This window comes from Dipteris shenzhenensis, chromosome 26, assembly GCF_047967505.1.
Source record: "Dipteris shenzhenensis isolate YYH24624 ecotype China chromosome 26, Dip_SZ_1.0, whole genome shotgun sequence".
In the NCBI taxonomy this organism is placed as follows: domain Eukaryota; kingdom Viridiplantae; phylum Streptophyta; class Polypodiopsida; order Gleicheniales; family Dipteridaceae; genus Dipteris; species Dipteris shenzhenensis.
The window spans coordinates 23,668,413-23,682,796 of NC_141621.1; the positions used below are offsets into that span (position 1 = coordinate 23,668,413).

The 14,384-nt window shown below is 45.4% G+C and overlaps 1 protein-coding gene across 1 annotated transcript in view; it reads right to left on the bottom strand.

Annotated features, from left to right (window-relative positions):
* LOC147884847 (pentatricopeptide repeat-containing protein At5g67570, chloroplastic-like) overlaps positions 1-13,339 on the bottom strand; it is a 74,641-nt gene extending 61,302 nt beyond the window's left edge. The window contains exon 1 of the mRNA XM_087397920.1: positions 12,191-13,339. Coding sequence (XP_087254046.1) covers positions 12,191-13,170 — 980 coding nt within the window. The 5' untranslated portion in view covers positions 13,171-13,339. The remainder of the gene's footprint in view (positions 1-12,190) is intronic.
* Positions 13,340-14,384: the final 1,045 nt, after the last annotated feature.

Sequence of the window (14,384 nt, forward strand, 5' to 3'; positions counted from 1 at the left end):
ATAGTTCTCCTTGCCAAATGTCATCAATTTAGCCTCTCCACTTGGTGCACCATTTTTCCCCTCTCTTGGGGCACATTAAAAACCACTTGCCCCTTGGCATTATTGCACATTTTGGTGCACCTAGGCCTTAGCACTCAGAACTACCTAGTCAATGCCATTCCGCCCTCACCTAGGACCTTGGCAGTTACTTCTCTTGACCATTTCAATTACGCACATTAACTATTACAAAAGTTGGTCATCTAAGAGAAAATGCCCACCGATCTATCCGAGGTCATGCTATCTCGGCTAGAGCATAACAGCCGTCAGTCCTCTTCTCAGACTTCTATTGTGCCATCTTTTCAGAGGGATGTCTTTGGGAGATAGACTCAACCAGGGTTGCATGCTTTTATGGCTTCGACAGTGAACACTTTTAGCTAAACGGAGCCCGTGCATCAGGTGGGTGGTGTTACTATGCAGCAAAGTGCTGGAAATGGGCAGCAAGTGACCACGGATCTTAGATGCCTTACGCTCTTACTGGGCCTTGCCTAAGGATGTGCGTGCTGAGATGCCTTTTTCTCAGTATGTGAGTCTTAAGCGCGAGGATGCCTGATATTCTAGTAGGTACAACAAGATCTATGCAGCCAAGTGTTAGGAAATGGAGTCACGATGAGTCAGTTTGGTGTGTTCTAGTGAGTTCTAGTCTAGTGTGTCCTATGGATGCCACTTGTATTAGAAATCACGGTACAGCGGCGGAAGCAAAAGAGATGAATACTTGCTCGAAAACAACTCAACAAAAGTGCAGCAACAAAGTAACAAAGGAGATGGCAAAACTGAACAAGTTCTTCCTTCTAGAATGAAGGGCAAAAGGCTGCAAGAGGAGCAGCTACAAAGGGCAGCAGTTGCTGCAGTCTTATTCCACCAACGATGGGCTAGACAAGTCGCCTTCTCCCTACTAAATGTACGCTGCTGGATCAGCTTCAGTGCTGAGAGGTTGAAGGCTTGAGTGCTATATTATAGTGAGGGGGAAGGGGGCTTTATATAATAAAAGGGAAGAGGTCACAAAGGGGTGGTGGATTGACCACCGACCATTGGCCTTGGCCACCGACCATTGACCTTGGCCACCGGCCATTGACTTTGACCTTGGCCACCGACCATTGACTTTGACTAGTCGGCGACCCCCTCTCAATCACTCCCCCTTCTAACCACCTAAGCCCCTTGCCCTTCTCCTCATAAAAAGGGGGGCAAAACATGTGGGGCATTAACCACGAATTTTAACACCCCCTCTTAATGACCCAATGGTGGGCCGATACCCATGCGTGTGATCAAATGCTCCAGTTGCTCTCGAGGGAGAGCCTTCGTGAAAACATCAGCAAGGTTGTCGGCAGTGGGGACGTACATCAGCTCATCAATGCCATCGATGATGAGCTCTCAAACAAAATGGTAGTGAACCTCGATGTGCTTGGTTCTGGCGTGAAACACCGGATTCTTCGCAATCGCCATGCAACTCTGGTTGTCACATAGGATCACGGTCGCCTCCGTCTCTGTCTGGTCCAGATCCTCCAAGATCCATCTGAGCCATAAAGATTCGCATGATGCGGTGCATGCATGCAGCCCTGTACTCCGCCTCCATTGACGAGAGGGCAACGGAAGGTTGCTTCTTGCGGAGCCATGAGATAGCTCCTGAAGAAAGCACAAAACAATAGCCTGTAGTGGATCTCCGAGTGTCGAAGTCCCCGGCCCAGTCAAAATCACAAAAACCCCCAAGGTCCAAGCCTGAGGTGTAGGTAATGCCATAAGTACTAGTACCCTATAGGTACCACAGTACTCTTAATCATGCTCTCCAGTGTGTCTCCCTGGGTTTGGTAGAGAACTTGCATAAGACTCCAACGGAGAAAGAGATGTCGAGCCGAGTATTGGTAAGGTACAGAAGACTCCCTACCAACCGCCGGTAACGTCCAGCATCCACCAATGTTGATGAATCATGGATGCCCATCGGTGTAACTGCAGGCCTGCAGTTCTCCATCTGGAACCTCCTAAGCAGCTCATGACAATATTTCTTCTGACAAATGAAAACAATGTCACTGCTCTACCGTACCTGTGATTCCCTGTGAGCACGAGATCATCCACATACAAAATGATAACCAGCATCATCCCTCCCTCAATGAAGAAGTAGAGGTTGGGATCAGAAGGACTCCTCTCGAGCTCAATCCTGTCAAAGAACTCATCTATCCGTTGGTACCATGCTCTAGGGGCTTGTTTCAGCCCGTATAGTGCCTTCCTCAATCTGCAGACCTGTGATGTGGACCCTGGAACATGAAACCCTAGGGGTTGCTCAACATAAACCACCTCCTCCAAGGTCCCATTAAGGAACGTAGATTTGACATCCATCTGAAAGATGGACCAACTGTGACGTGCAGTCAAAGCCCGGATTGATGTCATCCGAGCAATTGGGGCAAAGGTCTCATCAAAGTCGAGACCCTCTGACTGAGCATATCCCTTCACCACCAATCTAGCTTTGTATTTATCCAAGCTCCCGTCGGGCTTGAACTTCTACTTGTAGACCCACTTGGTTCCAATGACCTTCCTCTTGCAAGATCAATCCACCAAGTCCCATGTGTGGTTCTTTTGGATAGCGTCCATCTCTGTCTACATGGCCGCCTACCACTCTGGGATGTCCTTGGCCTCCTCAAAGGACATGGGTTCTTACCTGAGTCACCAATGCACAATGAGCAGATGAAGCCGAAGCATGCCGCTGGGACCTCCGAAGGCCAGAATTGCTCTCAAGTATATCGGTCACTCCGGACTCCTGTAAAGTCCTGAGATACCACTTTGGGAGTTTCCTCGCTGACTGAGGATCCTTTGAAGTGGGTACTGGAGCTGGTTGCTCCTCCTCCTCATCTTTGGCTTCTGGGGCCTCCTTTCTCAATGACAACTTTGGATGGGGGAGGGGGAAGGACTCTGAATTCCTGATCATCATCAACAGTCTCTGGCAGTGTCTCCTCAAACAGTCTCCTCAAACACCAGATCTCGGCTAACAATGATCTGCTTCTTCTTGGGGTCAAAGAGTCTGTATGCCTTAGACTCTTCACTGTACCCAACAAAGATGCATTGCTGGCTTTTGGGATCAAGCTTCTTCCATTCATCCTTGTGCACATGTTCGAACATAGGTGTTAGAACCAAAAATCCGTAAGTGAGAGATTGTTGGTTTCTTGCCATAGTACGCCTCGTATGGAGTCATGTGTTCCACAGCCTGTCTTCGTCCGATTGAGAATATGAATTGCGGTTGCGAGGGCTTCACCCCAATAGACTTTGGCAAGATTCTTGCCTTGCAACATAGACAATCCCATCTCAACTGAGGTCCTATGTTTCCTCTCAGCTACATGATTTTGCTGAGAAGTCCTAGTTGTGGTCAATTGTCGCTTGATTCCATGTGTTCTGTAAAAGTTGTTGAATTCAGTTGATGTAAACTTGCCTCCCCGATTGGTACAAAAAGCCTTGACATGGCTCCCTATTTCTTTCTCCACCTTTGCCTTCCATTCCTTAAACTTTTCAAAGCGCTGAGATTTCTTGACAATACAGTAAACCCAAGTCATTCTGCTGAAGTCATCAACAAATAAAAGAGAATACCTTGAACCTGCGAAGGAGTTTGTCGACATCAGTCCACATAAGTCGGAATGAACCAACTCTAGAGGGGCCTTAGCCCTAGGTGACGCCTCCTGAGGGAACTTGTCTCGATGCTGCTTGCCCTCCAAGCAAGCTCGACAGACACCATCTTTGCCCGTGATTGGCGGAAGTCCATCCACCATTTTGGTCTTCTACATGTCGGTCAAAGTGCCATAATTCACATGCCCGAACCGTTCGTGCCAGAGTTTGGACCGGCCCTGATCTCCATGAACAAGTAGGGCATTGAGTCGATACAACCCATGGTCCTGTACTCCTCTAGCAACCACCTTTCCGTCCTTGGTCCTTACTATGACTTGACCTTTGTTGAAGAGAACTGACATTTGATGCTGGTCCATCCGGCTCACAGAAAGAAGGTTTTTACTGGTCTTTACTGTGACTTGACCTTTGCTGAAGAGAACCGGCATTTGATGCTGGTCCATTTGGCTCACAGAGAGAAGGTTTTTGCATAGGTCAAGAACATAAAGTACACCAGATATTACCTTCTCTTTACTGGAGCTCATGACAAAAGGAATACTTCCAACACCTTTGATCAAGCATGTTCTGTTGTTCCCCACCGTTACTTTGGAGCCTGGATGAGTAGACTCCATGGTGGTGAACCAATCCTTTTTGAAGGACGTGTGTTTTGAGGCACCGCTGTCCACGAACCAGCCATTGTTGCTCTCTCTTGCCAAGAGAGCAGCGCATGTTTCTAAGATCATGAAGAGCTTCTCTGTGGTAACATTTGCCGCCTCCCCGCTTGACTCCTCCTTGTCCTTGTTCTACTTCTTTCGCTTTAGGTCTGCCTTCTTCTTGTGGCATTCCTTCGCCATATGACCAGGCTTCTCACAATAGAAGAATTTCATGTTCTTACGCTCCTGATTGTCAGTCTTCTTGTGGAAGTCCTTGGACTTGCCCTTGCCGGACCTATCCTTCACAGTTAGGGCTTTCTCGTCTACCTGGGAGTACAAATCCTATCTAGCCTCCTCCTCGATGAGAAAAGGGCAAAGCTCTTCAAAAGGCATGGGCTTTGTTCTTTGACCTGCTATGATCGTCGTGTTGTCCGTCTCGTAGAGGCCTTTCAAAATGGCCCATGACTCTACGAAAGTCTGCCATCTGTATATGCGGGATGACCGTGTCTGCCGTTGTCCCAATAAGCATGGCAAGAGCTTGAGCATCTCGGTCTTCCCAGTACTTGAGATCATCCGGATCCGTCGGGGTAACTATGTTTCCTTTGCTGTCCAAGGTGTCTACTGGCCTTGGATCACCTCCCGTGTGCCTCCATAGTTTCCGGGCCACAAGGTGACTCCGAATCTTCACCTTCCATATCGGGTAGTTGGTACCATCGAGCTTCCCGCTTTCTCCGAAGTTGGGGATGAAGCATTGACTACACGGACTTGAATAAGGCCACTATCAAGAACAGGTTTCCGATCCCCAAGATAGATGACCTATTGCATGAACTCAAGGGTTCTCAATTCTTCACTAAAATTGGTTCGAGGTTATTAGGCTACCATCAAATCAAAATGAAAGAAGGAGATGAGCACAAGACAGCCTTTTGCACAAAGAGAGGTTTATATGAGTTCAAAGTGATGTGTTCTAGATTGACCAATGCACCAGCTACTTTCCAGGCACTCATGAACAAGATTTTGCAGCCTCTTCCTTACAAATGTGTGCTGGTATTTTTTGATGACATCCTCATTTATAGCAAGGATAAGCAGGAACACATCAGACATGTCAAGCAGGTGCTGGAAATTTTGAGGTTGCAGCATCTTTATGCTAAAGCCAGGAAGTGCACTTTCATGGCAGAAGAGGTTGAGTATCTTGGTCATATTGTGAGCAGGGATGGAATTTGGGTGGATCCGGTCAAGGTCAAATGCATAAGGGAGTGGGCACAGCCACAGAATCCCACCTAACTGGTAACATTTTGCCAAGAGGGCAACCCCTCTAACTAACTTGTTGAAAAAAGATGCCTTCAAGTGGTTAGAAGAAGCACAACTCAGTTTTGAAGACCTCAAAGATGCCTTGAGTAGCACCTGTACTTGTTATGCCCTGATTTCTCACGGCCCTTCATTGTAGAGACAGATGCAAATGACAAAGGCCTAGGGGCTGTTCTGAGACAAGAGCATGGAGTTATAGCTTTCGAGAGCAAGAAATTTGAGGCCAAGGAATTGAACTATCATGTTTATGATCAGGACATGTTGGCTATCCTACATGCTTTTGAGAAATGGCACCACTACCTGTACGGTAGCACGATTAAGGTTAAGACGGATCATAGGACACTTAAGTACTTTCTTACGCAGCTCAATTTGTCCATGAAGCAGAAGAGGTGGTTGGCTGCACTTCAGTCTTACAATTTCGACATTGAGTGCAGGAAGGGGAACGAAAATGGGAATGTGGGCTTGCAGTTTGTCTGCCATTTCCAACATCTATCAGGAGTGATTCATGGGATTCAGGAAGAATATAAAGGCAGCTCCCATATTTTTGGAGTTAAAGGAGCCTTCAAGCCAAGGGCATGCTGAATTTAATCTACATAATGCACTATTGTACTGAAAGGACAGAACTTATCTTGTGCTAGACTTGATGTATAGACTGCTGCTTTTGCACGAAATGCACTCATCTCCTGTGGCAAGACATGCGGGTATCACATATGAAAAGATCAAACAAAGATTCATCTAGGATGGCATGTGGCGGATGTGGTTAAATATGTCACTGAATGCTTGCCTTGCAACAGAATAAGGTGGACAGCCCGCTACCCGCATGTCTCTTACAGGCATTACCTATTCCAGAAGGCAAATGGACTCACATAGCTATGGATTTCATCACAAGGTTGCCTTCTACAGACATATGGGATAGCATATATGTAGTGGTGGATAGAATGACAAAATAGGCTCACTTCATACCCACTAAGACCCGGTATTTAGCATCATAGGTTGCTTGGAAATTTATTGAGCATGTTTTTAAGCATCATGGCTTTCCTCGGGAAATTGTCAATGACAGAGATGCAAAATTTATGGGTCACTTTTGGCAGGAGCTATTCATAGCAGCGGGTACTCTCCTCACACCTAGCACTGCTTACCACCTTGAGACAGATGGACAGTCAGAAGGGGTGAACAAATGGGTGGAGGAATACTTGAGGCACTCTTGTCATGATACACAAAAGTCCTGGGATAAATGGTTGGCTCTTGCTGAATTTTGTTACAACAGTACCAAGCACCTTTCTATTGGCATGAGCCCTTTTGAAACAATGTATGGATGCAAGGTTTGGATGCCGCCTTTAATTGCAGACATGGCTGTGAAAAATCAGCAAGCAAGGAGTGACCTGGAAAGAATGGATGCCCTTTTGCAATTGGCTAAGAAGAATATGCACGGTACCCAAGCCAAGCGTAAGAAGTATGCGGATGAGCGCAAGAGGTCCCTGTCTTTTGAAGAAGGAGATTATGTGCATTTACGCCTCCATAAGAACCATTATGCCTTGCTCAAAGTGTTGAAGCCACATGTAGTACAGCATGTCCAAGTCCTTCCTGAGCTACCACCTATGGATGAGGAGGGTCACATCTCTATCTCACAGAGCGCATCATGGGTTTCAAAGACCATGAACTCCGAAACAGGGTCTACATAGACTATCTTATCAAGTGGCAGGGACACCCTCAGGATGAGAATTCATGGCAGCCAAAAAGCATTGTCCAGAACTACCCCTATCTCCTATCAAGCTGATTAGTAGGTGCTGTTTGCTGCACCTTTTTAGATAGACAAAATGTAAAATTTTGAGGGCAAAATTCTATTGGAAGGGATGGCTGTAATGAAGGGGGCAAAAGGGCTATTTTAGAGGCCCTTTAGAGGCCTTTTAGGTGGGAAATGTGGAGGGACTATATAAGTCTCCATCCACCACTCATTGTACACTTTTTGATGTGACATCTAATCCTATCTACTCCCTCCTTCCTTCATCCTACATTTGGGCACGGATTTGGACCTCTCTCTCGGATTATGGAGTATGAGGATCAGTATTGCTTAGCGTTGTTCATCAGGGAGATCACCAGATACAGAGAGAAATTCCTCAGAGAGCACCGTCGCATCCCTGCCAGAGACCTGGTTATTCATGAGGAGCAGGACGAGGCGCAGGACCATGAGCACAGAGATAGCCCATCTTGCCAGAGAGCACCGATGGTTCCACCCCGAGGATGTACATATGACATGATACGACAGCACCGCAGGATGATCTTACACAGAGGCTGTACCCGTCGCTTTATTTCTAGACGACGGAGGATGATGGCAGATTTTCGGAGGAGATTGCTCCATGGAGACTTGGCACCGCCAGCAGCCCACTTGACACTTGCCCAGATCTTCACACTCATGGCAGGAGGCATGGTCGATGGCCATGACTTCCATCATTTCTTTGGATCACAGACCCCTTAGGGAAGACGATGTTCCTCATATTTCATATTTTACATTTTGTATCTAGGAATTTTTGGTACTCTATTTCATTTCATTTTGTATCTAGGATTTTTGTAGCCATTTTTGGCATCTTAGCTGTATTACGATGAGGCCACCTAGTTGGCGCATCGTTGATGATGTATTTTCCTTTCGGATGATTTTGTGTCCCATAGGCCATGTATGGCCTTCCGTGGACCTTTAATAAAATTTCTTTCTTTCTTTCTTTCTTTCTCTCTCTCTCTCTCTCTCTTCCCTACCTCATTCTCTCCCCCTCTCTCTCCTACCCCTTCTCCTCCCTTCTTCCCCTCTCTCTCTCTCAATAAATAGAGATGCTTTTGCACTCTATGGGAGCTGCCATGTGCCCTCCCTAAACTGATGTATTAGTTGGTTCTGCACTGTCCCATAGACCTCTTGGTCTTCCGTGGACATTAATAGACTTTCTTTCTTTCTTTCTTTCTCCCTTATGCGCTTCTATCCCCCTTTTTCCAAATCTTCCCCTAACTCCTTCCTTAGACATGCAGCACAAAAGGTATTTACGAAATCAATTTGTTCCTATATAAATTTATGTACGAGAGTCTTGCCTTAAATTGATTTCTCCTCAAGTATTTTACAAAGTCATGACTCTTCTTCTACTTTCTCAATTCGTCAACACTTAGTTGAGTCATGCCCTCTAGATGATGTACTAGCCTGACCTTTCAGAGCGGTACATGCTCCGATGGATTCCTCTTGGGATTTGGACTAGCATTTCAGCATGGTATATCAAGAGAGCCAGATGCACAAATGCCTTAGGCCATTCCCAGGTCCACCCAATCTCATACTTTGGCCAGTATTGTCACATGCACCCCTGCACTTGCATGCAAAGTGACACACTGGCTACATCGACAAGTGCGTTATAGTTCCCAGATAGGAGATTTTGTCGTATGCTGTGACCCCTTTGTGAGCCCTTGTCCAAGGACAGTCAGGCACAAGCTACGTAGGTCAGTCTCTCAGCCTTAGGTCAAGTCAACAATTCAGTTCTTGTTCACTAGTACCCACTGGAGAACAGTAGGTTAGTGTTTCCATCTTATAGGTTAGGTCTTAGCCTAGGTTAGGAGCAACTTTAGGGTCCCCAAAGGCTGGACAGGTAAGCAGGGAAGGCAGCCTACAAAGGCTGCCCAAAAACTCCCCTGGCAAATGAGCCAGGGAGGGCTTTTACAGGCTGGTTGTAGGCCAACCAGTCTGTAAAACAGACTGACCCAGTCGGCTGTTTACAGACTGGGTTGGCTCAGTTCCAGCCCTATAAAAGGGTCCCTTTGCTGCCCTTTTGAATCATTCAGCTGCTCCTGCCTTCAGCTCTCCTACAGCTCCACTTCAGCCTCCTTGTGCAGCCCCTGAACTCCTCAGATCTGGCCCTGCTCTAGCCTCAGTCCCTTGGCCATCAGTTCAGCCTGATCTGAAGGTGACCATGCAACACAACAGTCGGAGGTTTGGACTAGCAAACGAAGAGAGGTTTGGACACTGTTTCCTCAGCTTTCTCAGCTTTCTTTTACAGGCTACACAGCCTACTTCTTAGCTCTGTTCTCTCAAACATATCTCAGCTCTCTCTCAGTATCTATTACTCTCAGCTTTCACTCTCTCACTCACGTAGTAACCCTGCATTCCGTTGGACAGCACAAGGCTCTTCCTTGCCTTGCACAAGCGTCCTACATCGTCAGTGTGGACATCATCAAGGTCTCGGTATTGGTTGGTGTTGCCTCTCACGTCTGTGGGTCTGCTCTACGTGTGCACAGTGAGCTCTTCAGAAGTGCGTTTTCCGTGCTCTCTCGAAGAGTGTTCTTTGTATTTCTCAGTTCTCCAAGTATAAAGCAAATTCTCCCCTGATTGGGGGAGGGGGCCCTCAGTGGGTAGAGGGACCAATCGGTCGTCGACTCTACTCTCTCTCTACCCTCATCTCCTTTCTCTCTCTATGGTAAACAACACTAAGTCCTCGCTAAAGGTTTAAAGAAGGTCTTGCTGTGAATTACACGATCAAATTACCGTTGCATGTTACATTGGTATCAGAGCTTCGGCCTGTATCCAGCTTGACTACCACGAGTGTATGGTTGTGTTGAGATCCGGAAAGGACACACAATCAAGCGCCATGGAAGGGTCAGGAAAATATAAATAAATGTATATATATAAACGTATGTATTTATATTTATATTTATATTTACATCTATATAGATGAAATTCAAAGACAGTAGTTCTCTTACCACTCAAGAAAGATGGATCATGGCGGACATATGCGGACTACAAAGCACTGAAAAAATTGAATAACAAGAATCTCTTTCCAATCCCTCAGATGATGAGATCCTGCCAAGGCCTTTATGAATATTTAGTAGTCTCTTTTGGTTTGAGTAACGCTCCAGCGATATTCAACCGAATAATGAGCCATATTTTTCAGAAGTGCAATGGTTCACGGGTCGAGCATTGACCCTTATTCTCTGACACCAATTAGCTAGGTCTAATAGGCTGATCCCAACTTGACAGGTTTGACTATGCGAGTTGGCCATCAATCAGTGCCAAAGAGGGCAACTTGGGAGACCTGACAGGTGCATAAGTGTAGCTAGGTCTAGTAGGCTGATCGCTCTAACTCGACAGGTTTGACTATGCGAGTTGGCCATCAATCAGTGCCAAAGAGGGCAACTTGGGAGACCTGACAGGTGCATAAGTGATCTAGCAAGGCAAGTTCCATATTACAAGATACTAAGTCAGAAGGGGTGTAACCCTTGCTCACCCCTCCTTTGTCCCACTTATCGCCTTAAAAGCAGGAAGGTGCAGCCACTAATGGCCAACCAAATGTTCTGGAGATTCTGCAAAGTTCAGGCAGAGCCTGTTAATATCCGGTCCAGCCCTTAGTCCATTACAAGTCACTTGGGGTACCTTGAAACTGCCCTGCTTGTAGGCTAAGGCTACAAATGATTCAAAGATACAAAGGATAAGATGGCGACCTGATAGAGCCATAGCTTAGAAGGGAGTGTAGTCTAATAACTTAAAGCTGTGTTATGAGCTCTTGGCTGAAACTGGGACCCTGAAATTTGGAATCTTTAAAAATCATGAGCATTGAGCTCTCGGCTTTGACAAGTTGATGCCCAACTCTGTAACAGAATCCTGAAACCCTAACTGTGCGTGACCTCTTGGCCTTACAGGACTTTCTTTGCACATTTTTAGCCATAAAATTGTATGAAATCCAGTATTTGTAGCAGACTTGTAACCATCAGGGGAGCTTGAGCAGCCTTGAAGTAAAGAAACAACAAGTGTTTGTAGTGCATATTTTGCAATGAGCATGGGGAACTTGAGCATATATGCATACGGAGTGGTATAAAGAAAATTATGCTCCTACGATTTTTTGTCTTGTGGCATTGACAACTACTCAAGCAAAATTCTACTCAATTACTGCCCACAGTTTTAAATGAGGCAGCTCACAAGCCCAACAATATGTTTGGCATCTGTTATTGATCAAGGTTGGAAGTCTCAGGATTGACACAGAAAGTGTTCCCTTAAGTCTCCCAGCATATGTAGCGATGTTCAAACCCATGCAAGTAAATTGTGCCTTTGTTCAATGCAATTACGATCTTCAGTGATATTTCATGCCTAGCACACATGTAAAAGTAAACTATGCCTCGTCTCAAGTTTAGGCATGTGGGGGAAGTACATTGTGCCTTAGTTCATCCTTTATTTATCAATGCATTTACCATCTTCAGTAATATTTCATCCCTGATACCTCTAGCACACATATAGAAGTAAACGATGCCTTGTATCAGAGGCGTCCAGAAAGATAGATGATGTCAGTGAGCGTTGAGGGTGCATTTCTCTCTCCTTGGCAATTTAGATCACTTGAGAGATCTAATAACCATAAAAACTGAGCAGGAACAACTGCTCTATCGCAGGTAAAGCCAGGATCGCTTCAAGCCTCGCTTGATACAAGATAATCTTTAGTACAGGAATGTCCCACGTCGCAGTTTTTTGTTGCCAAGGAAAAATGCTCTACTGCAAGAATGCTGGATACATTATGTACACAGATTTTGGTTGTGGTGAAGATTCTTCTCTCTACGAATTGTGGGATACTTCTGTATGGAAATGAAAGGTCGATGACTGCTACCTGGTTGCTAACTTCTGGATCTTTTTATCCTCCGAAAGAGCTTCCCGTCCACTAAACTCGAAAAACTGAGACACGTCCTTTGAGTTTTCGTCAGGAATATGATTAGCGGCGGTTAACATTTTCAAGTCGCCTTTTCTTCTAGAGAGAAGCATTTCCTTAAATTCCTGTGTATCCGGTTGTTTCTCTCTTTTCCTTTTGCCCCCTCTTACTGTCCAACCTTCGTCCTCCTCCCCTGACACATTCGCCTCGTCGAAATCAAGAAATGTGTCGGTTTCATTCTCATGCAGAAACCTCTGTTGAGGTACAGATGTTGAAATTTCACCAAATTCTTGCTCCATAGCGACTGGAGTCTCTGCAAACTCTTGTAGGCGTTCCTTGTGGGCAGTACCCCAATCCTTGCTTGAACTGAATGTCGACCCAGTAGTCTGGTGATTGCGTAAATTTTTAGACTGCTCTAATTTTTTGTTTGAGCGGGAAAGTAATGTGTTCCTCCGGCTCTCTGGTTTCCTCACTTTCACTGTTGCTTTCTTGGCTCGGGCAGCAGCTTCCATGTTGGCCTCTTGCTTAAGGACGAGTCTTCTTGCAGGCCGTTGATCACCAACAAAGCATAAAAATTCATCAGCCCCATTCTCATCCTCCTCCTTAGCGATATACTTCTCTCCCTCCTTCAAACTAGCCTCTTCTGACCAAGTGTACCAGACCGGATACAATACCTTCTCTGCTTTCTCCTTCGCTTTCTTTTCCTTTCTTTTTGCTTTGTAAACCTCCTTTTTCCTAAGCTGCTGCACAACCTTTGTAGTGGGCTCAATGCCCTGTTGCGTCATCCTCGAGAGTGCCTTCGACACTTCCACGTCAACGTTGCATCGAACACGGAGGGAAGCAGAGCGATGGGCAGAAGTGTGGTGCAGTGGGAGCTGAGAATGAAACTGCCCAATGGAGCCGACGAAAGAGAGAGGCTGGGAAAAGCCATGCAAAGCCATGGTGGAGAAGGTGGCAATGTGCAGAGCTCATAGAGCTACATCCTGTGAAGCAAAATTGAGCTGTGGGAAAGCCATTGATGGAGAAGATGGCAATGTGCAGAGCTCATAGTGCTACATCCTGTGAAGCAAAATTGTGCTGTTGGAAAGCCATTGATGGAGAAGATGGCAATGTGCAGAACTCATACTGCTACATCTTGTGACTCTCCACATCTTTTTTTCTCTATTTGGTGCATTTGCATGTGTGATCTTAGCGTATGTTCAAATGCTTGTGTCGTTCATAGAATCTATTTCATTTGCATGTGTGATCTATTATTGGGACTGCCAGCAAGGGTGTTATATCATGGTCATCATTATAGCAAGTGATACCTTCCTCTCGCTAGCTACTTTTGGAAGCTTGTGTGTCCAATGCTTACATATACATTTTCATATTCCAGAGTCAATTCCTTTGGTAGATAATCAAGAGAGGATATGGTGAATCATGGTGGTTCTTCTAATTTTAATAGAGACGTCAAGATTCATGAAGCTAAAGTATTGGTAATCCTATGTGGGGGCTAAGGTTTTGAATGTTTTGAAGGATTGTTTTCTATTGTTAATGTATTTGAAGTGTTGCAAGTTTCCAATTCCAATAGTATGTTTTTTTTGCTTTTGTGGCCAATGTGTTTTCTTGCACGTTTTATGAAAATAGGAGGCTTCACTTGAGTCATCAGTATTGTCAAGATCCACCCCCCCTCTCTCTCTCTCTCCATCTCTCCTCTTTATAGTATATGCTTTCAATTTGTTGTTGTCAAGCATTTCTTTCATATTCTTTCTACAATATTGTTTAGGAATGTAACTCATGCATATAAGTTGTTTGGTATGGTACTCGCTTGTTCACAGACTATGTTCTCAAATGTTTCTTACATCACTAGAAACTAATGGGCTTCGTGTGCTTCTCAAATGTTTCTTACATCACTAGAAACTAGTGTGCTTCGTGTGATATGTTCTTAGGAGATCAACCATCTCACGGGATGCTACCAGCAAGCGTATTATCCTATGGTCACCATTATAGCTCCCTCTATACCTCGATTTTGATACATGGATAAGATGGTGGATAGGAAGGAGGTAATTCAAAAGGTGGTCAAAGAAACACACCCTATTAAGCCCATTTATACACACAAGCACAACTATAAAATAACCATGAATAAGGTAAAGAATACGCTTAACAAACAGAAGCA